The sequence below is a fragment of the Lissotriton helveticus genome, chromosome 3_1 (genome assembly GCF_964261635.1).
Source record: "Lissotriton helveticus chromosome 3_1, aLisHel1.1, whole genome shotgun sequence".
Classification (NCBI taxonomy): Eukaryota; Metazoa; Chordata; class Amphibia; order Caudata; family Salamandridae; genus Lissotriton; species Lissotriton helveticus.
This window is the reverse complement of record NC_136061.1, coordinates 158,061,972-158,086,302: the sequence shown is the minus strand read 5'-3', so window position 1 is coordinate 158,086,302 and position 24,331 is coordinate 158,061,972. Positions and strand designations below refer to the sequence as shown.

General features: G+C 46.1%; 1 protein-coding gene across 2 annotated transcripts in view; it reads right to left on the bottom strand.

Moving 5' to 3' along the window:
* Positions 1-24,331, bottom strand: part of MYBBP1A (MYB binding protein 1a) — a 678,288-nt gene that overhangs the window by 580,043 nt on the left and 73,914 nt on the right. For both annotated transcript variants that reach the window (XM_078679447.1, XM_078679448.1), the window contains exon 5: positions 21,771-21,878. In XM_078679447.1, the coding sequence (XP_078535573.1) occupies positions 21,771-21,878 (108 nt within the window). The remainder of the gene's footprint in view (positions 1-21,770; positions 21,879-24,331) is intronic.

Here is a 24,331-nt window from a genome sequence, read left to right as displayed (position 1 = left end):
TATGCCACAATCGCTGCCAGGTGCACCCTCAGCGAGGATGAGCTTAGCTTAGCTTTAATTAGGTGCGTGAGGTACCTTAGCACCGTAGATTCCCTGGTTAGTTTCCTATGGAGTTTTTTCTTGCAACACCATTGAGTGAATCTTTTCCATTTTTCCCCATAGCACTTGCGTGTGCTGGGCCTTCTTGCCTCACGCAGCACCCGCAGGGTGCTCTCTGGTAGTTTTAGATGTGCGAACTCTAAGTCCTCAGGAGCCAGGCTGAGAGGTTGAGGCTCTCCGGCTCTGGGTGTAGAACTTCTCTGTTTTCCATGGAGAGTAGGTCTCTTCTTTTTGAGAACTTGTGGGGGGGGGCTGCGCCATCTCCATTATCTGAGAGTACCAGGTCTGCCTGGCCCATTGTGGTACCACCAGGATGAGCGTCATGTTGCTCGTCATGCATTTGTTGAGAACCCTGGGGATCAGAGGTATCGGGGGGAAAAGCGTAGGCAAATGTTTTTGACCAGCTTATCCATAGGGCATTCCCCTGTGATAGTGCCTCTGGTTGCCTGGTTGCAAAGTATTGGCATTTTGCATTCCGGCGTGTTGCAAACAGGTCTATTGTTGGTGTGCCCCATCTCCTGAATAGTCTCTCTGTTTCCTGAATATTGAGTTCCCACTCGTGAGACGCTGAAGTCTGCCTGCTGAGCCAATCCGCTTCTACATTGTCCTTCCCTGGCAGGTGTATGGCTAGCAGGTCTATTTTGAGTGGTATTGCCCATCTCCAGATTTCTTGTGCCAAGCTTGACAGAGGGAATATTTGAGTTCCCCCCTGTTTGTTTATGTAAAACATCGTTGTGGTGTTGTCTGTTTGTATCAGCACCTTCTGGCTGTACAGGTGTTTCTGAAAGGCCTTGAGGGCTAGCAACACTGTTTTCAGTTCCAGGTAATTGATGTGTCTGACCGCATCCGTAGGGCTCCACAGACCCCTCACTCTGAGCCTGTTCATGTGCGCGCCCCATACCTTCTGGGATGCGTCTGTGGTGATGGTCACTGTTGGGTCCGGTGGTGTTAGAGGCTTCCCTACTGTTATTCTTTCCTTGGTCCACCACCTTATTTCTTCCTGCCCCTGTGCGTTACAACCACTAGATCCTCCCAACTTCCTGTAGCTTGTGACCATTGCTGTTGCAGCCACTCTTGGAGTGGTCTCATCTGTAGGCGTACATTGGGGACCAGGTGTATGCATGACGCCATCATCCCCAAAATCTTGCTCACAATCCTCACTGTCAGAGCTCGCCCCTTCTGGTAGTGACGTTTCTCCCTCAGTAGGCTGAGTGTTCTCTTCTCGCTGGGTAACACCCTGCATTGGACGGTGTCGATTTGAGCTCCCAGGAAGATGTTCACTTGCTCTGGTTCCATTGAGCATTTTCCCCAGTGTATGGAGAATCCCAGGCTTGCTAGCGTTCTTGTGACCTGCTCTGCATGATCCTTGCATGTCCTGTAAGAGCTTGCCTTCACGAGCCAGTCGTCGAGGTAGGGGTACACGTGTATCCCCTTTCTTCTTAGGTGTGCGGCCACTGCCGCGAGGCATTTGGTGAACACCCTTGGTGCGGACTTTAGGCCGAACGCCAGGGTGGTGAATTGGCAGTGATCCTTGTTCACTGTGAATATTAGCATGTGCTTGTGCTGCCTGTTCATGGAGATGTGCAGGTACGCATCTTTGAGGTCTATGGTGGACAAGAAGTCCCCGGCCTTTATCTGCGGGATGACCTCTTGTAGGGACGTCATCTTGAATTTTTGAGTCTTTACGTATTTGTTTAGGAACCGAAGGTCCAGGATGGGTCTTAGACTTTCGTCCACTTTTGGCACCAGGAAGTAGTTGGAGTATACTCCCCCGTTTCGTTCTTTGAATGGAACCCGTTCGATGGCCGCCTTGAGGAGGAGTTCTTGAGCTTCCTCTTGGAGTAATCGCAGCTCTCTTCCAGAGTGCTCTCTTTTCTTTGGCTTTCTGTTTGGTGGTCTCTTTTCCAACTCTATGCAGTATCCGAACTGCATGATGTTGAGTATCCACTTGTCCGTTGTTATTTTTCTCCACTCCTGGAGAAAAAATCTCAATCTTCCTCTTACTGGCGTCACATGTTCCTTTGTGTCTTGTCCATGTAGCCCTCTCCTGTTTGTTTTCCCGTGCTTCTCCCCCTGAGTGGGAGAGCACCTTTTTCCGTGTGAAGTCACTTAGAGGGGGGTTGCTCACCGCCTCTCCTTCTCTGGCCCCGTCCATTTCCTCTTGATCGAAAGGACTGGCCACTGCCCTGGTAGTTCCAGTTTTGCCTCTGCTGGCCCTGGTGACTTTGGTTGTCACTCTGTTGTCCCTGGTGGAATGTCTGGTGTGATTGCCCTTGCTGGCTTCCACCTCTGCCGTTAGGCCTCCGTGTAGGAGTGCCCCTTCTCATCCCCCTGAATTGCAGGTCCCCCATGGACCTTGCAGTCTTGTTGTCCTTCTTCAGTTGGGTGAGCTTCTCATCAACTGGGGCTCCGAACAGTGATTCACCGTTGAAAAGTGTGTTCAGGATGTTGTTCTGAACCTCAGCCTTGAAGCCTGAGATCCTGAGCCAGGCTTGCCTTCTCTCTGTGATGCCTATAGCCATCAGTCTGCTGGCTGTTTCTGCCCCATCCAAGGCTGTCTTGAGGCACGAGTTAGCGATGCTTTTCCCCTCTTCCACAAGGTGTGATGCCCTCTCACGGTATTGTTCCGGGAGGTGCTTGAGTAATTGGCCCATCTCATCCCAATGCTGATATTGATGTCTGTTCAGGAGGGCATTGGAGTTCGCCATCCGCCAGTTCGTTGCGGCGTTCCTCTCTATTTTCCTGCCTATTAGATCCATCCTCCTGCTTTCTTTGTCAGGTGGAGGTCCAGATGTTGTTAGGACGTTTGCCCTTTTTCTGGCCGTTGCAGCGATTATTGAGTCTGCTGTGACGGATCCCTTGATGTAAGCTGGGTCCTGGGAGGAGAATTTGTATTTCTTCTCCGTCCTCGGCGTTACTGATCTGCATGTAACCGGTTCCTTGAAGGCTTCCTTCCCCTGGTCTGTGACACTCTTTAGCATGGGCAAGAACTGGCTTCTTGTCTGTGTGGGGAGCAATGTCTCCAGCAGGAAATCTGCTTTTGGCTTCTCCTCCTCCAGCTTAACTCCATAGGCTGCTGCCGCCTTCCTGACCACCTCATTGTATGCCCCAATGTTGTCCGGTGGCGAAGGCCTCGAGGGGTATGTTTCCACAGCCTCCTCCGGGTTTTCGGCCTCGATGTCCTGCCATTCCTGGTCTTGGGCCGCCGAGGAACCTGAGCCGTAGCTGGACTGCTGCTCCCCGTAATCCCCTTCTGTGTAGTAGAGGTCTTCTTCCTCTTCGTGCTCCGAGGGTTCCGGAGTTTTCGGCGTCTCTTTGACGTCAAACTCCTCGTGCTCCTGTACCTCAGCGACGGTCGGTGCCGGCTTCGAGGGGATCCTGTAACTTTTCATTTTTTTGTCGAAGTCGTTCTTTCTCTGAAGGATATTCTCCATTTCGGACTCGAGCCTTCTTTTCTTTCTCTGCATCTCTGCGGCCTGCTCGTCGTCGAGCGTTTCGGCTGCTCTTTTCGGCGGTGTTGTCGACGTCGAAACTTTCTTCGGCTCCTTTTCCTTCGAAGTCGTGGTCGAAGTCGAAGGCCCTTTTTCGGGGGCTTGCTTCGATGACCTATGCATTTCGCTGGTCTTCGGCCTCCGGGAGTCCTTCTCGAAGGATCCGCTGGGCTCTTTTTCGGAGGATGCAGCTTCGGTCGTTGAAGTTTTCGGCGCCGGTGCTCCTTTCGAGGCTCTAGGCTCTGGCTTTCGAGAGTCTGCCTCTGGCTTTCGAGACCCTGTGGGGGTTTTCGGGGTCGTAGACTCTCCTACCTTGTCAGGCGTTTTCTTATCGGTCTCTGCGACCGTGAAGTCATCTGGACCTTCGGCTATGTTGTCCTCGTCGTCGGTGGAGAGGCCCAGTTCGTAAAGCGTCGGGGCCTGGCCCTTGCCCTGCATCGTGTGGTGAGCAGTCCTCTGTCTCTCTCGAACTCGGAGTGTCTTCGGCTTGAAGACGGAGCAGGCGTTGCAGTCTCTGCTCTCGTGGTCGATTGGCAGGCAGAGGTTGCAGACCGGGTGCTGGTCCTTCTGCGCGAACTTGTGGTGGCAGTTTTTGCACAATTTAAAGGGTGTCTTGTACATCCCTGCGCTCAGCGGGCCCCCTGTGTGCGCATTCCTCCAAGGACGTCGAAGATCTCGAAGTTCTTTCCTTTCTTCGACGTCTCTTCTCTGATGGTCCTTTTCTCCCGATCTTCTCCGGTCTTTACCGTCGAAGAGTTGCTGTATTTCCTTCTTTTCTCCTCCAAAACTTCTGGAGCTACACGCGACAATCCAGACCCAATGGCGGAAAAAATAATCTGAAGATGGCGCCCAAGGGTGGTAGCTTCCGCCGGAAGCATGCCGACGTCACCGAAGGGACACCAAATGGTGGGACGTCGACGCCCACCTGGGCTACGAAAAACAAAAAAAGAGAGAAAAAAAAGACTACGATTCCGGACCCAACCACCAGATGATACATACAGATCAGTGTGGATTTGTTCCTCCCAAAAAACAAATCCGGAGATGAATTAAGATAATGGATGCAAGACACATGCCTCTCCTCTGATGTTCAGCAAGCTTTCGATTTTCTGAGCTAGTATTTTAGCTAGCAGTCCTGGAACAATTTGGGATACCACCGGCCTACATTAAATGTGTCAAACTGCCTTATACTGCTTCCACGGCTAGAGCTAGAACAGGTCCATACATATCTGATCCATACCCGGTGTGGTGAGGCACAAGTCAGGGTTGTCCCCTTCCCCTCTTCCTTTTATATTGAACCTATAGCTCAAAGGATTCGACAAGAGACAGGTCACACAGGGATCCCCATGGGCAATGCAGTACACACTATATCGATCTATGCTGATGATATGATCTAGTACTTTAAAGATAATCGGGAGGGACAGGTGGAGATGGCCCAATTGCTGTCCACAGTTGGAAACTTCTCAAGGACTCAGCATAAGTTGAGTGCTTACTCTTGTGCTAGAACGTACGTGGAGCCCACACTCCAGTTCAGTGACTCACTGATACCTGTGGCCCCTTGCACTTTTTGGCATATTGGAGGACAAATTCACGGGACGGCCCTGATTTACGGGAAGGTAATTTCACAAGTACAATCGCGGCACTCAAATCGCAGGTGGCCTTCTTGGTTACATTACCTCTTTCTGTGGCCGGAAGTCTGGCCCTGGCGAAGATGGTGATGTTGCCATGCTTGTTGTATCAATTTGTGAACCAACCCATAGTAGTGCCGGCCTGGGTGTTTAAACTATTTAATGGGGGCAGGGGCACTGCAGAGTCAGTCTAGTGAAATTACCACTGCCCACAGAAAGGTGGAATGGGGGCTCCAGAAGTCAAAGCCTACTCTATAGCTGAGCAACTACAGTGGTTGGCATACTGGCTAGCTGGTAATAATCTGTCAGAAATAGACCTTACTGAGACTTAACTGACTCATGAACTCCTCCGGGAGCTTCACAATGGGACACGGGCAAGATTTGGTGTGCTGGTTGTGCAAGGGACTACAGGACCACCTTATGGCAACACTCGCTTCCCCGAAACAGATCCGTCTCTGGGCTCACGGATAAGGAATGGGCCTACATGCTAGAATATCCCCCCCAAAACTCTCGCACCTCAAGATACAAATTCACCCAATTTGCGATTCTACACTGAGCATATTTTAAGTCCCACTTCAGCTTCCTCGTGTGTCCCCCATTGCAGAGCACACAGGGCAGAACTGATACACATGCTGTGGGCATCTCTGCAACCCTCAAGCTATTGGTATGGAATAGCAGGAGCACTGGGTGAGGTTATGGGGCAGACGAGTTGCAACCTAGAACAGTGTATACTTGGGCGGCCCATAAGACCTAGAGGTTCCAAGGTGGTAGGTAGTACGATACACGAATCTGGCGCTACTGCTAGCGAAACGCATGCCCAGCCTCCACAATGGGGGACTGGAGGAAGGTTGTCTATCACTGGGGTTTCGCTGAAAGCGAAGCCCTCAGGCAGGAGGAATACAGGGGGCTGCCTAAAACGCTATCTCCATGGAATGGGATATGCTATTAGAGGGCTTTAAAGCACAAGAGAAGAGATAATGTGGCAAGGTGGGGTTTGGCATATGGATCCACCGCTAATTACACCTTTGGGCAGCTGCATACATCAGAGGTTCCAGCAAACAAATGATGGACGGAATGCTGACAATGCAAACATTCTCCCCAGTCAAAAGATCAGGGTTAAATCCATTGTTCTTTTGCCCACTACGCCACCTCAGTTTAGACCCAGCCATATGCAAGTCACTCTTGACCCTGTGCCCCATGGGAACAGTCCAGACTGAACTGCCAGGCCAGCTCCTCCCTGGACCAGAAACAAGCATCCTGGGACCGGTTTCAGGGTATGCCACCTTTCTTCAGCCAGGTTAGCTTGAATCCAGTGGCACAGTGAGCAAGGGACCCCCGTCTAGGCGTACCCATCACACTTAGGGCAAAAAGTGTTACCGCAAACAATTGATTGACAGAATGCTGACAATGCAAACATTTTCCCCCAGTCAAAAGATCTGGGTTAAATCCATTGTTCTTTTGCCCTCTACGCCACCCCAGTTTGGACCCAGCCATATGCAAATCAATCTCGATTCTGTGCCCCATGGGAACAGTCAAGACTGAACTGCCAGGCCGGGTCCTCCCTGGACCAGAAAGAAGCATCCTGGGACCAGTTTCAGGGTATGTCACCCTTCTTCAGCCAGGCTAGCTTGAATCCAGTGGCACAGTGAGCAAGGGACCAGCACCAATGGATGAAGAAGATCCGTATCTGGACTTCAACACTCACGCATATGCACTTCCCCCAAACAATGGATAGAACAGCTTACTGGTGACACGTAAGGTTTTAATTGTTTAGGGATCGAGGTGGGGGTTGAATGCATTACTTTTCGTTGTATTATTTCCTTTTTTTGCATGACTGATAAGGAGATTGAAGGCCACACCAGATGCCCTGTTGACATAGTCTGTCGCCATGATCCAACTGTGCCTACTTGCTTATTGTAATGTCATTATCATGAAATGCCTCTTTTTGATGAAAATGCATTAAAGATTCTGTTAAAAAAAATCTATAGTAGGGAACCAGAGATATCATTTTTAGGAGAATTTACCTTTAAACTAGAACTTAGCAGCAAAAAGCACAAAGCACCAAACGCAGGCGTTTGGTTGCATTAGCCCAGGTCAAAGTCAAATGTTAAGATTGACCACAATTAAGTGTGGGCTGGATAGAGGGACCAGGTTTGTCCCAGTCAAATACCTTCGGGTTTAGTAGTTTTCTTGGAGGGTTTTTCTAGTTAAGGGTGAGGCCGACCTGTGGGATCTGACTGAGGGCTCAATGTTTATGGTTGTGCCTCTACGTTGGTCCTGCTGACTTCCTCCACAAGGACACTTGGAACTTTTTCAGGAACTCGTGCTGCTCCCAGTGAGAAAACCCGGCAATATGAATCGGATAAGCAATGCACCTTCAGCAAAATCGGTTTTCAGGTTGGTCCTGTTCTTCTCTTGGTTCTCCTAGCAAAGATCTAAACTATTAGGGTTCGGCAAGAGAAGTCCACTCTAGCTACCTTCTGAGGGTCCCACGACATCTGGGACACCATTTAGTAGCCAGGACTCACTCTCCCAGGATGCACGAGCACGCTCCAGGGCAAATCCAGTTGAAACTGGGCAACTGGATATTCCGTTTTTAGGGCTGCAGGTGACTTGTAACTTTTTTATGATCGTGTAACTGTGTAGGAGACTAGCCAATATGTCCTTGGAGACCATTCTTCTGTCCTGTGTACAAGTGGGAGCAGGTACAGCCCTTGGGGTTGCGCCTCACAGGTCAAACAGGCAGAGTCCTCCTAAGCTACATTCTTGGGGTATGAAGCTGGCTCTTTGCACAGCATACCTCTATTTGGCATAATAAATAAAGAGTCCAGGTATCCCTGATAAGTGGACAAGGGATTGCTCTAGCAAACCTAAGGTGCTCTCTTAGGGGGTAGTGTGGTGGAGCAGCTTCAGGATTATCAGAGAGGAGTGTTAGATATCTGTAATACACAAGCAGTCAATAAATGGTGATTCAATAAGGAGAGCCATACCAATTTATAAAAATACCTTGTATATTTCTATATGTTTAGGCACCAGAATCATCACAATAGCGTAAGTATTTTTGAGTTACAAATATCAAGTTTTTAAAATCAAAACTTGGTGCACTTTCTAAAGCGGTAACCTCAACCTCTGTAGGAAAGACCTATACTGCACACAGGTACTTCACAGCAACTCGCAGGATAATTCTTCCGGACTTAAGGTGAGAATGGGGCATGGTCCAAGGCAGCATCAACAGGTCATCTCGGGCAACACTGGGGCGGGCGCAGAGGTGATGTAGGAAGCTTGCTCTGTATATACTCTCTAATAAACCCCACCGCATCTAAAACGTGGAAAACAAATCCCTTGCTTTGCCGGGCTCAAAGACCACTCCGCACCACTTGCACCCTCTCTCACCAGGAGATTTCCGACCTTCAAAATTCCTACCCTCCTTACTCACCAACCATGTACACGCCTCCCACCTTCTCAAGCATCCCCGTCATATTGGGAACCAGTCGTACTCCCCCTTCACCTCTCTCACCTAGACCCCCTCCTCATCTCACCTCCATTCATACCCTCCATCTCCCAAACCCACTCCCAAACCCCTCACCTGCATGCTTGTTAACTGCCGCTCCGCTGCCCGACATGCCATAGAAATCTCTGAAACCATCCTTAGCGAATCCATCGACATCGCGTTCCTTACAGAATCCTGGCTTAATGAACACTCTACTAGCATTCTTGACCTACTCTCACCCCCGGGCTACTCCATCATCAGAAAAGATAGACCCATCCGAAAAGGCGGTGGTGTAGCTATCATCTTCAAAGACGAACTACAGCTATCCCTTATCAATAATGCAGAATATGCCTCCTTTGAATACCTTGTAGCCGAACTCAAAATACAGGATTCCCCTCCCATCCGCCTTCACAATATATATAATCCGCCTGGAAATCACTACCCATTCATCGACGAGCTTTCTACCCTTCTTACGCAATCCTCAATTTCCAAATCTAAAAACATCTTCCTGGGAGACTTTAACCTCCATTGGAATGATACTAAAGATCCCTCAATCTCCCTCCTGTATGACCTCCTCGAAATTAATGACCGCAAACAAATCTGTCAGTCACCAACCCATTCCAAAGGAGCCACCCTTGACGCTATCATTACCAGCAAAGATCTAGCCCTCCTATCTAACATCATTCCGATTGACTGGTCCGACCATCACCTTATCCTGTTCTCCATAAACAACTCTGCCTCCACCCCTCCGTCCAAAACTATTAAACCAATGAAACTGATCAGAAATCTCAGACATATCCCTCCCGACTTACTTGAATCCAAACTTGGCCCAGCTTCTCGCTATCCCTCCTTCCCTCAACACGAACGAACTAACCGAACAATATAACAGAGCTGTCACTGCTACCCTTGACCTTCTAGCACCACTCAAACTCAAAAAACAAAGAAATATCCCCTCCAAATCATGGTTTAACACAGACCTAAACATTGAAAGACGTAGACTTAGACTGACTGAAAGATTATGGAGACAGCACCCTTCTCCTTCTAACCTGGCCAACCTCAGACTTGCTAGATCGTCCTACAAAAAACACATCTTTAGACAAAAAACTTCCTTCCTCAGATCACAACTAGATCGAGCTCAGAATAGGCCAAGAGAACTATTCAACATTGTGCGCAATCAAACTGCTTCCGCTCCCCCTGTCCCACTGGCCTCGAAGACTAGATGTGAAGAAATAGCTCTCTTTTTTTCAGACAAAATTAAACTAATTGAGCAATCCTTCCTCCCCAATGCGATCCCTACCACCAATCCGAACACCTCTCTTAATATCCCACCCTCCATCAGAACTCCCCCTACACCCTCTACGGCCCATCATAACTCTGATCTCCCTTACCCCTCCTTTCCCCCAATTTCCTGGACTCCAATCATCCTAACTCTCTTACTAAAAATAATGCCGCTTGGCTTAACTTCCAGCCAGTCACGGAAAGAGACGTCTTTAACATCATTTCAAAACTCAAGCCTTCCTCCCACACCAAAGACCCTCTTCCATCCAAACTTGTCCAAAACCTCAAACATATCATCACCCCTACCTGGACCTCTATTATCAACAGCTCCCTTGCCACCGTATGTGTCCCCACTTCATTGCAACTAGGCCAAATCACCCCCATTATCAAAAATCCTTTGACAGACCCAAACTACCTCAATAACCTTCGTCCCATCTCCAACCTTCCCCTTCTTTCCAAAGCCCTGGAAAAATGTGTTCTTCTCCAACTAGAGAGACACATTGAACACTTTAACTTACTAGACCCCTTCCAATCTGGCTTTAGGAAAGGATGCAGCACTGAAACCGCCATGCTAAACATTGTTGATGACATCCACCACTCACTCGACAAAGGCGAATCTAGCCTTCTGATCCTCCTTGATCTCTCTGCAGCGTTTGATACTGTTAACCACTCTACTCTACTCAATGTTCTTAGAGATCGATTCGGCCTAAATGGTATGACACACAAATGGTTCGTCTCATACCTACAACACCGTTCTCAACAAATCAAAATCCAAAATTGCCTATCTAACCGTACCTCCATCTCCTTAGGAGTTCCGCAAGGATCCATCCTCTCTCCCTCTCTCTTTAACCTTTTCATGGAACCCCTCACACTCATTCTTAAACAAGCCGGGATCAACTACCATCTCTATGCCGATGACACCCAACTCTATTATAAGATTAAAACCCATGCTGACATCCTTCACCTCAACAACACTCATCAAGATTCAAGCCTGGTTCCACACTAACCACCTCAAACTCAACCCTAAAAAAACTGAAATAATTCTTTTTTCCCCTAAAAACAACCAACTCCCTATTCAGAATTGGATCTCTGACCTTAATGCACTCAACTGCTCCTTATCTTTGTCATCCTCAGTCAAATCACTGGGTATCTCACTTGACAACCTCTTAACCCTCAAGACACACATCAATAATTCTGCCAAAGGAGCCCTCTTCACTCTCCGCCACCTTAAGAAAATCAAGCCCTTCATCCCTATCGATGATTTCAAACTAGCAGTCCAATCCCTTGTTCTTTCTCGCATCGACTATGGCAATGCCATTCTCACCGGAATCCCCAAGATCCACCTCGCACCGCTTAAATCTGTGCTGTACCTTGCAGCTAGGCTTACCTCTGACTGCAAGCGATTCGACCACATCTCCCCTACCCTTAAAATCCTTAAATGGCTCCCCATTGAAGGTAGATCCACGTACAAAACAGCCTGCATTACACACAAAATTCTCCATCAGAATACACCGACCTACCTCGCTAACAAACTCACAAAAGCCGGTTGCTCCCGTTCCTTGAGAAGCACAAACACCTTCCTTCTTATCCCCCCTTCAAAAAAAGAAAACCACCCAATCTCTGACCTTTTCCGGCAACGCTCCATGCATTTGGAATGCCCTTCCAACTGACCTTCGTTGCAACCCTTCCTACCCTTGCTTCAAAAAAGAACTCAAACTACATCTCCTCAATAAATATTGGGGACCATAATCCATATCTGCTATCTTCCACTGGCCACTTCTGTCCGACCTCAGATACATCCGCCTCCCTTCTTTTCTGCATTACTTCGCCCTTCCTCCTCGTCACTTCCACCTCCCTGTTTACCACCTTCACTCCTCCCTGCACCCCCCCTTCCCTTGTCCTCCGTCTGCCCTCATTTCTGCCCATCCTGCTCTCGTCCTTACAAACCCAATTCTGACCACCAACCTCCCTATCCTCCTCTGCAATTTTCAATGTATGCCTGGTTATTTTTGATTATCACATCTCCCACTTTTCGGTGTTCTTATTTCCCATATTTATCATTTTGAAATATGTCTGGCGGAGACTTATATGTTGTTTATACTCATTTATGCTATGTATGACCCATGTCTTACTGACCTTCTTGTCTCAAAAATATAAAGCGCTCTGATACCCCTGGGTCTAGCCAGCGCTATATAAAACCTCTAAATAAATAAATATGATATTGCCACTAGGTGGTAATACAAGGGTTCCCCAAAAGTGTGCAGGGCTCACTTTAAAACACAAAGTGCTCCTCTATTAGTGGTAGTGTGGATGAGCAGCCTTAGGCCTAACACTTATTGCACAAGAGTGATCAAAAATGGGGACACGACTCAAAATCGGAGATCCAGACCAATTTTAGAAAAATATACTATTTGTATTTTAGTTTAAAACAAAGTTCTTCATAACAAGGCAAGCACGTTTTTAATTAAAAATACTTTTCACTTTGAAAAATCGACAATTAGAAATGTTTCAACACAGTTCAATGTTATCATATGGGAAAAACAATATCGCATTTAAACAGGTAAGGATTGCACTTACAATCCCGTCTTCGCTGCCAAAAGTCATCAAGTGCAAGGTTCAGGCGAGTACCTAAACTGCACAACCAGCGACACAGGGATGGCAGGGTACAGGGGTCAATATCGGAGTTCGGCCCAATGCTTTTCAAAGGAGACAGGGGTCTGAAATCACACTGCTTGCAGGTAAGTACATCGGCTGCAGGGGCCAAGCTTTGGGGGATTAGGTTAAGCACAGGGGGCCACAAAGCAGCACCAAACATACACCACCAGCTGCACAGGGACAGCCAGGTGCAAGGTGCAATTTCAACGTCAGGCGCCCAATGCTTTTCAAGGGGGATTCTTCTTTCAACAAAGAGACTGCAGGCATGGCACCGGAGGTTGCAGGAGGAAGACCAACAACAGCAGAGGTAAGGAGAGTTGTAGTGGGTCTTAGGTGCACCGTTGGTTCAGCTCACCAAGGAGCAGGGTTTTCGGGTGAAAGGGTGCCTTTGGACATCGGAGTCTTCTTGCTGGCCTCGGTTGGAGGGGGCAGCCTCTGGATTCACACTGCAGGTCTTTGGACATCGGAGTCTTCTTGCTGGCCTCGGTTGGAGGGGGGAGCCTCTGGATTCACACTGCAGGTGCTATCGTGGAGGGCTGGACATGAGGTCAGGATCGCTGGGGAGACTTCACTGCACAGGTGGGTAACTCAGACTTGGGCCTTGAGCGTCTGGTGCAGGGTATGCAGGAGACGCAGATCCGGGGGTCCTTGGAGTTTGCTTCTTGTTAGGCAGGGCCGCTGTCCCGGGAGATTGGAGCCTTTTTCGAAGGCAGCAGTCCTCTCAGGAGTTTTAGAGCTCACTGGCTGCAAGATAGGTCGCAGGCTCGTAGAAGTTGGAAAAAAGGCGGTAGGGCTGGGGCCAAGGCAACAGTCGTCTTCAGTATTCTCTGCAGGATCGCCTTCTTTCTTCTTAGGTCGTCGCAGATCTAGTTTCTAGGTCTTCGAGACATTACTAAATACTAAATTTAGGGGGCGCTTTTGGGGACTAGTGTGTATGACCAATGGGCACCTTACCTGGGGTGACTACACCCACTATTGTGCCACCCTCATGTGGGGGGGGTATAGACCTAGTTCTGACTGGAGGGGTCTACCCATCTTCAAGATGGCGAGGACTGAAAGTTGTGCTTCACATCGACTCCCCCACCTTAGGGGTGGGGTTGGCAGAGGTGGACACACCTATTCTTTAGAATTTTTCCTACCGGTTTCCCCGTCCAAGTGGGGGTGTATACCAGGGGCTGTCATCTGCTGCTAGCAGCAGAGCCTGGGGGTCACATTACAAAGGTGGCAGGCCTTTGAAGCTTCCCTCTTTGAGCACTGGCCCATCCAGGGGGGTGAGGTGTGAAACCTCAGCCCACGATGTACATTATTTGTATTTCCAGCAATGATCAGAGTTTTCTTGACAACATTCTCCATTTTGGTCTTTGCACAAGATTATGGAAGGGAAGGACTCCCTAGCCAATAGTGTTACCTCTCCAGTGGGCAATTTCACCCACCTTGTGTCTACTTCCTTTGCAGTATGGCATCTAACTAGCCCAGAATGTACTATTCTGACCCCTCCCAACTTTGCCAGAATCTTCTTTCCTTGTGTGGAGCTCCCTAGTCACCCTAGAAGTGTGAATACCTGGGGACTACACTCCCCTTTCCGGATAACTTCTCATCTAATTGCAAGTGCAGCCACACTGGCTGGCCCACAAAAGAAACGGGCAGGCACGGGATGAGTGACATTTGCCACTCCTCCATAGCCATCCTTCTACAGAAGAGGAAAACTCCTCCCAACAGATGGCTCCTTTGTTCTAAGTTTCTGAAAACACCCGACACCTAATTACAGGACAGATGTGGCAGTTGTAAGCCGCTGGGCCAATCAGAAAGGGCTACCAGTGGCCGGAGAGCCAACTTAGAAAAGTAAAGCTACTTTCCTAAAATAGTTATGTTAAATCCAACTTTGGCAATATCTTGGATTTAATGTAACTATTAATTAGACACTCTGAAATATCCTTCCGGCTAGTTCCATTGGGAAGTTACACTTTATTAGAAGGAATAAAAGTCACCCAATTTGGGCTACCAGATTTCCAACAGGGAAAATCGACTTTGGAGATTTTCCTCTACCAGTGTATGTAAAACACAGTTTATACATGGCATGCTATTTAAGAACCATAAACTCTACTCTCTGAATTATGTATATTTATTTTTTGACCATCTTATTGGTATTTATCCATATTTACTTTGTGTTTTGAGAATAAATGGAGCTGTAAAATATGATATTTCCACACCTATTAAACGCTTAGGTGTGCACTCATACATGGATGTTTATCATGTTTTAGCAAATTAAGAATGTCGTGTATAACAAAACACTACACTCACAGGTACATATTAGCGCTATACTACAAATATATGTTGACCTGTGTGTGTATTTAAGGAAATATTATATGTTTTTTAACTCCATACTGTGCATCTGCTCCGCTGTTGCCTGGAATTCATGAAAGACTGCATGGAAAGTCTATCAAGAAGCACCATTTTCATTATTTTGTTCACTTTTAAAAATAAATATAGACAGGAAACACATTGTTTTCTGTTTATATTTATCTGTAGAAATCTGTAAAAAAACGAATATTGGAAGCCTTAATTATAGGTAATAAATAGGGTTTGCGCCTGTCAAAAGGGTTAATTTCCCAGCTCTAATTTGACAGTGCTTCAACTGTAAGATTGCCACTGCAGTGATGCATGCTTACATGGACTAGCTTCCACTAGTGACACTTTAACCTACAGACCCGAAGTATCATATATTATGGACTTATAGGGAAGTTAAACTTTCCAATTAGGATTTCCAATTGGGATAGCTTTTTATTTGCTACCTAGGCTGCAGAACAGGCCTAGTGCTTAATGTTGTTACATCCTTGTCTAACACAGATGCTTTAGGGACGTTTAGACTTAGGAACGGTGATGGACAAGATTACTCTGATAACATTTACTGCAGGATTTAATCTTTTGAATTAATCACGGACAAAAGTTTTATAATTATTGCATTGTCCACGTAGTCTGAGTCTCCATTAGACCCTCTTCGCCCAAAAGGTAGAAAAAATGGGCAGATGAGCGGATGTTGCCATTAGTATTACTCTGAAATCAATCCCTTAAATCAGGCATAGTACCACATAGCTGGAAGAAGGCTGTAGTTAAGCCTCTGCAGAAAAAGCCATCAGCAGACCCAGCGGTTCTGAGTAATTATAGGCATATTTCCCTCCTTCCCGTCCCAGTGAAAATTCTGGAGCATCATGTTAGTCAGGTTCTTTCCTCTTACTTGGAGACTTACTCCTGCTTTAGAAGGAACAATTTGGCTTTAGACCAGGCCATGGTAAAGAGACGGCTATATAGATTGCTATGGATGAGATTGTTATGAGGGTAGATATCGGCCAGTATACGGTCCTTGTCCTGCTGGACCCGTCAACAGCTTTCAATACGGTCAATCACCTTACTCTGCTGACAATTTTGACAGCATTGGGTGTTGAAGAGACTGTATGAAAGTGGGTATAATCCTATCTGCAAGATCACTGTAAGGCCGTGACTTTACTCCCGTTTCAATCAGATTTTAGTTGTATCAAACATTGGGTACCTCATGGCTCAGCCACCTATCTCTTCGATAAAGACACATACTATTTCCCTGGTTAACTATGCGGGTAATATTGGGATAGGAGGGGGGTTTTTGTTTAAAGTGGTGATACCATGTCTATATAACACATGGGCACGAGAGGGGGGTGGTGACAGTGGATAGGATGCAATGCCTTCGCACAGGATATGGCTAGTCAGAATAAGTAGAGCCAGAGGGCCATGACATGGAATGTGAACGGGCTGAAAGACAAACTTAACAGAACAATTTATTTGTTTTATTTATTTGAAAAGTTTTATATAGCGCTGGCTGGACCCAGAGGTATCAGAGCGCTTTACATGAGTAAGAAATGTGTTTCAGAACATGGTTACAAAGTTCAATCAGTTACTGGAGAGTAGTAACAGGAATTACATGAGAACCAAAGTATAGCATAAACATGAGGAAAAAGAATAGGCAAGGGGAGAGAACATTAGGGGAGAGAGGGAAGGAATAGGAGAGGTACTAAAATATCTACGCAGACAATCGCCAGACCTTGTTCTGTTACAAGAGACGCATTTAAAGGGCAATTCTCACTTGGCTCTCAATAGATTTGGATATAAGCTCCCAAGCACCAACTGTGGAGGTCAGCAAGGCAATGGATCAGGACCTGTCAGTGGAAGAGGTGGCCAGTGCTATAAGGGAATTGCAATCGCGGAAGGCAGCGGGCCTGAATGGCTTGCCAGCTGAAATGTTTAAGTGTGTTGCAGACATAGTGGCAAGGCCTATGTTAGACATGTTTTGTGAAGCACGAGAGGGGGGATGCCTACTGGAGGATCTTAGACTGGCTACCATAGTCGTGATCCCTCACCCAGGTAAAGCTTTGGAAAAATGAGAGTCTTATAGACCTATTTCGCTGCTAATATTTGAAGCTAAAATGTTGGCAAAAGTGCTGGCAAACAGGCTTCTGCCTATAATTTCCACGATAATCCACCCGGACCAGTCTGCCTCTGCGAAGAACACTGCTGAATCTCAGACGTCTCTATGGAGTCATGCAGGAGATGCTGGCGCATCCGACTGAAGAAGCAGCAGTGGTATTGCTGGATGCCCATGTGGCATTCAATAGTATTGAGTGGAGATACCGGTTTATGGTCCAGTCCAGGATGGGGTTCGGACTGACATTTTGTGCATGTTCCGGCTTCCGGCTGTTATACTCGGACCTGAGGGGTAGAGTTTGAGTAAATGGGGCAATATCTAGGCCATTCGCGCTGCAACAGGGCACGCAACAGGGATGCCCACTTACTCAGATGCTATTTACTATGGCCTTAGAGCCCCTGGTGACTTGGGTGCGCAGGGATCCCCAGGTTCAAGGTATCACGGCGGGGGGTGGGGAGGAACGTATCTCCCTGTATGCGGTTGATGTCCTGTTGTATATCCACAGATTGATCCATATTTTCAGAACGTTTGGACGATACTCTGGATACCAAATAAACTGGGATAAGTCGTTGGTCTTCTCCTTAACTGGGCAGAGGATACAGCTCACTTAGGCATGAGCAGCATTGCAGCAGCAGGAAGAGTTCAGGTACCTAGGAATATGGGTCAGCAGAGAGGTTTTAGGATCTGAATTTGAAACCGCAGATAGAAAGATTACTCAGAGACGTGGCGCATTGGCGAGGGCTGCTAGTTTCGTTGTTGGGATGGGCAGTCTTGTTTAAAATGATGGCCTTTCTGCGTTTATTATACATACTCCAGAACACTCCCTGCCAGATCCCGACTGCTGTGTTTCAGACCATTGATGGTGAGCGGAGGGCCTTGTTGTGGGCGGGAGGGAGCCCGTGAATATCTCTTCCAAAGTTGCAGCGGGGAGTTTATGAAGGGGGGCTGGTGGTACCAAATATCAGGTGCTACTACTTGGTGGCACAACTAGTGAACGTGAATGGCTGGGTTTTTGCACCAAATGATGAGCCGGCGTATAGGATGGACCGGCATGCATTTGGATCTCATGGATATCCAGTGGTACTATATAGAGGGGGGTGTCTTCTACATTTGCCGTTGCACACTAGGACAGTTGTCCAAGCATGGCGGACAGTTACGAAATTATTGGGGTGGGAGGCACAGCTGACCGGACAGTCCCCGTTGCGGGACTGCGATCAACTGAAGGAGGTCGGACGACTGGAAGGATTTCGTAGATGGAACCTCATTCGGATTGACAAGTTGGGTGGTGTCTGGCGCAATGGGGAGATGTGTACGTTTGAAAACCTCCAATCAGAATATAAATTAGAGGAGGGGGAGAGGCTCAGATACCTACAGTTGCGGCACAAGCTAAAATGTCATGTAATATGAGATATACAGGTGCCGGACTATTTGCTGTTGGAGGATAGAGTGTTGATGGATCCGATGGTGGGTAAGGCAGTAGATTTCATATATCGTAAGCTCATGAATAATTTGTTGGACCCGCTGGGCCACTTACGAGCAGTGTGGCAGACAGATGTGGGTCTCATGGAAGACGATGACTGGGTGGAAGCCTTACAAAGTTCTACAGAACTGGCTATTCGTGCCCAGTTTCGGCTAGTTCAGCTTAGGATCCTGCACAGATCTTACATGGCACGCACGCTGCAGCAGAAGCTCTAGTGTGGCAAAAAGAAAAACATAGCGAGAGCATGGGGGGCGGCGGAACCAACAACAGTGAGTGAATGGAAGCGGGACCTGGATTGGTGTCAGCAGGCGGACAAAGTGGTCTATGAGAGATGCCCCAAAAAATGTGAAACGGTCTGGAACATTTGGGAAAAATATAGTAGTATATAGTAGTGGCTGAGCACAAGGGGACGGAATTAGCGAACATGGAAGAAAATACTAGGAAGGGAGAAAGGGCGGGAAATAGACATGTACGGTATTGGTATACAGTGTATTGCTTAGCGTTGTCAAGATACCCTGTGGAAATTTGGATTGTAACTAAAGTGAAATGTGCACTACGTATTTGCTAAATAAAAAGAAATTTAAAAAAAGAACTATGAGGGAGATATGCAGCTGATTCTGTCTCTGCTGTAAAACTTTTTTATACCTGTTTATTGGACATTGTGCTATGGATGAGCACAAACTGCTTAAACAAAACAGGGGTTAGATAGAATTTTTAAGCTGCTCGAACGAATAAGATCTCGATGCCACTAGCCTCCAATCTTTGGCCATTACCTGCCAAGAATGAGCTGTCCTCCTCTGAGGCAGCACGCAATCTTGGAGTTGTTTTTAATGATCGTCTGTCTCTGGAGAAGCATGTTAACAATGTGGCTGGTGTTTGCTTTGCGCTGCTTCGTGGTCTTAGAAAACTGGTCCCTATCCTACTTGCTCATGCTAAAGTAGATTGGGCTATTGTAATGCTCTCCTTTTTAGAGCTCCTGATTACTTGATTAGGAGACTGCACAGAGTCCAGGTGGTTGCAGCTAAATTAAAGTTAAATAGATCATGCAGATCCTCAGCTTTCAATGGTCTTAGGGCACATCATTGGCTCCCTGTGGAGCAAAGGATTCACTTTAAGTCAATTTGCAATGTGTTTAAAGCCCTTCAGAATAAGGGCCCTGCACTGCTGCAGTGTAGACTTAAAAAATATGCCCCGGGGAGAGTTCTTCGGTATGAACATGCTAACCTTATTAAGGAACCCAAGTTTTGGACCGTTTGACAAGGGGGATTCATTATCACAGTGAAAGCTGCCCAGCTACTGAACAGATTGCCATCTGGGTTGAGAGCTCCGACATACTTGCTGAAATTCATAAAAGCCTTGAAGACCTGGTTATTCTCTAAATAATGGAGGCCTGTGATGATGTACTGTTCTCAGTCTTTTTTTCTCTCATGTAGACAATTGTTGCTTATAGCGCCAGGATACTAGTCTGGCCACAATGCACTCTAGAAATACTAAAAATAAATAAACAAATAACATTGTAATTTTAGTGGTGGCTCAAAATACTGCTGCAGTCCACTAAAGGTATCTCAACTTTCAGGCCCTAGATACTCAGAGTACCTCTCATTGTGGACTTGCATGTAAGATACCCTTGCTAATCAGGGATTAGACAATGTATAACCACAGGTACACACTTTTAGTGGGAAAGAGCACATACTGTAGGCATGAACTTCAGCCCCTGTGTGCAGACTCATTTCACCTGTACCTAAAGTCATCGAAAAGTGGGGGCAAAAAGTGAGAGTGAATCTGCAAAAATACATCCTCCTATATATGCATGGATAGTGCATGCTTCTCATGAGTTTCTTCAAGAGCCTTCCAAATTTGAAATGTAATGCTATTTTGCTCACAAAATCAGTATTATGGGAAAGCTGTGATTGTGTTGAGATTGCACCCTATGGAGCAAGCAGCTCATAACAAACCGAAGTAGATCCCGTACACAACAGCCTCAAAGCGAATGTAGAATGGAGAATAGTGGTCACAAACAGATAAAAGAGCTTTCAGGAATTATAACAATTTGTTTGTAATATAGAATGGCAAATAGCAACAACCCCTCAACGTACCCCACCTTGATGAGGAGGGAGTGGGAATCTTGCACTCCAGCACGTGCTGCAAGAATGGTGTGAATGTGCACATGGTGCTGCATGACACGCAAACTGTCTTCTGCATCTTATACATAAATGACTTTACTGGCTGAGGATAAAAACATTACTGTGGCGCCTACATGCTACTGACCAACAAAACAACAAAAAATAAAATATAGACTGTATGGAAATAGCCAATGTTTCAGGCATCACAGGAAGGCAATTCACGCGGTCTTTCTCAACTTCAATATATGTAAATTCCCAACACAACCTCCGACTATCATGCTTCCGGTATTTGCCAGTTCGATACTTTCAGCTCTATTCGTATGCCTTAACACCATCCCGCTAAGCATGCTATCAACTCTGGTTACCATCGCGCCAGGCCTCGCTTTATTAGTCCAACAGATACCCATAAAGCAAAAACTCACAGACGTTTTGGAGATATAGGAGTAAGTCTAAGGAAGTATCCATTCAATAATCGATCTATCAGATGGTTGCAACCATGTTTCCAACCAACTCTGACACTTCCCCTACCTACTTAACATTCCAGTCTGTAACACTCCTCACTCAAACACTCACCATTTTGACATCATGCTAATTCATAACTAAATCCTGAACAGATTTCACCCTACAATGATTGCACGTTCTAATGCTGTGACACACATCATGTACGTACCCCTATTCTCTTCCACACCCTTGGCTGTAACACAATGGTTCACAAAGCTGTACTGCACCATTTAGACTCCTAGCAATTGTTATATTGAATATATTTTATAGATGTTCTTGGGAAGTCATTATCAAACAAAACTGTATTGTTCTGAATCATCCTCACAAAGACAAGGATTGGTGAATGCAATTATCAAAAAATAAAGTATGAATGCATGCACAAATTAAAAATCTAAACAAACAAATTCACAAATTCACTGAAGGAACATAGAAGAGGATACTAGATACAGGGACTGGTGTGTCAGATGCACACCGCCCAAATAGTAGTTATGTTAATTGCCAACTGAAATTAAATAAAAATGTTGGCTAATGAATAATCCTGATTATGAAAATATACAAAAAAGTCTATTACATACCTCGGAGAGAATGTCAACGAGAGTTTTTCTAGGCAGGTCTTTCAGGTGATTTCTGTGCTCAGCCAAGCTCTGCAAAAGCTGCACACACTGCATAAGAACCTGAGGCTCCTACGAAACAACAAAATAACAATAGATTATTAACTAGGACTAGTTTATGCCAGAATGTGAAACTGTACATCACCACTTTCTTCTGGGGTGGCTGGTACTTAATGTCACAATTTCCAGAGAATATTCACAGCCTGGCAGATATTTATGCATACTACAGCACAATGGTGGGTATGAATCACTTTTCTTTTTTTTTAAACTCTTTATTCATGACTGTATCAGGTATTACAATACACAGGTTATTATCATATATCGTGTCAGTCTTTTCCATTTTCTTTAACTTAACTGTGGCATATCATTCCTACTAATCATTTATGTATCAGGCCTCGTAACAGGCCCAAAAACACTATAATACATCTCATATTCCGCATCCGTAGAATACTGTATTGCCTCAACAAATCCCCTCCCTCCCATCTCCCCCCTCCCCCTTCCCGTCTCCTGGGAGTCCCCGTGCTCAATGCCCATAAGGTAGATATACCAGTGTTAAGCCTGTGTGAATGAACATTACATTGAATAGGCTTGGTTACCGGTGTAAGCAGGCTAGGTAGTCCCGTACATAGACACTCCTCACCCCAAGCATGCTGTCAAACAATATGTGTCAATCACAGTTCTGGGTTATCGTCCTCCAGTTCTAGTAACATTCGATCGTGGGTATGAATCACAGCGGGCATAAATGTTGTAGGAGTGCCAAGACTCATGTCTTGCACGTATTAATACTGAATGACTGTGAAATATCTACATATATTATTGCTGAATGTCCACCCATCCTTTCCAAAGAATAATCATTTAGAAGAATTTCTGATGCGATTATGGACCTCCACAGTGTTGTCATCGCCAAAGAAACAACATTTCCAGTAAACGCTATCAGATAATGGTGGAACCATTCTTAATCTCATTTGCTACCATGTGATTCCAGCACCTGCACTTTTCAAAAACATAATTTCTTAAATATAACTGGGTCACTCACAGAACAAGAGACCTTGGGTAAAACGCACCTGAATTGTGAGTGAATAACTGTAGAAAGTTGTATTTCATCATCGCAAAAACAAAGTCTTCAGACCACAGAGGCTTGTTCCAGATGTCTTCCATCAGAAGAAGACGAACACTGAAATCGGTATATGGTAATAAATCAACAGCCTTTGTATAAAATTAGACCATTATTGTCTTTCTGTCAGGTGTAGGTCAGTCTTAAGATGTAGTCCTGATTCACTGCCATACACTATAAACTTCTGTGCCAAGTATGTACGGCTCTGCCACACTGTATGCATCCCAGCTACCGCTTGAAAGCTCTTGCATGTTCTGAATTTTATGCACTTTACTTCTGACCAGGTCTTTGGTCCTCACTTCTTCCTTAGTCCTAACATGCCTCTGTGTAAATGGGCCAACTTTTCATCCTAATACAGACTACAATGATGAAACAAGTGAGATCCAACTTAGGTCCGGGGTCTAGACACACTCATAGGGAACACTATTTTTAACACCAAATAAATATAAAAAAGCATTCTGGTGCACTCTTGAAGAAAGCCCTGTGAAATATTGTGACATTAATTTGGCAGGCTTTGAGATGTCTATCATTGTCTTCTTCTGCCTTTTTGCTCTTGGTCTTTCCAGTCCAGAGGCATACCTATCCCTACAGAACAGTGAGCCTGGTAATCATTTCACTGAATTCCAAGTTCTTTTTAAATGTCCCTGAGAGCTACATCAATATCCTTTTAGTGATTGTGTTTTTTAACAGAGTACATAGAGAGTTAGTTTAATTCGGTTTTGACAGCGAGGTCAACCAACATTTCATGAGCTGAGAGCAGTACTGATTAAAAACAACATATTAATTGCCTTTCCTGGAACCTGCCAGGTAGAGAAGTTACACAGAAAAAGACCAAGCAAGGTGAAGTTATACCAGACAACTGGGCAACTGTTCTCAACATGATTGGGTCAGATTCAAAACTAAAGGTCAATTACCCACAGTTGATTGATGGCCATGTCATTGCTGTTGCATTCAGAACTAAATTCTGCTACAATCAACGCAATCGCAGGATGTGACGAAATAAAATCGCAATGGGTTTGACCAAATGTTGATAAGATGTGTTCTTCCTTTTTTAGTGGACTGAACCGGACTACCAGTGCTGAGGAAGCCAGCCACAAGATTTCAACACAGACCACCTTGTAGTCTGTACCCTACCTGCCTGCATTAGACCAACTGGTGCCAAGAGAGGGTTAAGTACCTGTGGAGCTCAAGAATAGAAACAAACCCAGAGGCCCACAAGGGCACACCATGAAGAGAACAGATTGTCGACCCGAAGCCCTGTTCCTAGTTATATAAAGGCAGTGAATCAATGCAGTGTACCAGTTTTTAGGTCTCGCCTACGCAGACCTTTAGCAATCGCTTTGGCTTTTCAGCCAAAACGTGCAAGTGTTCCATTGCCTTCAATGGCAACGCGTGCACGTGTGTCGATTCA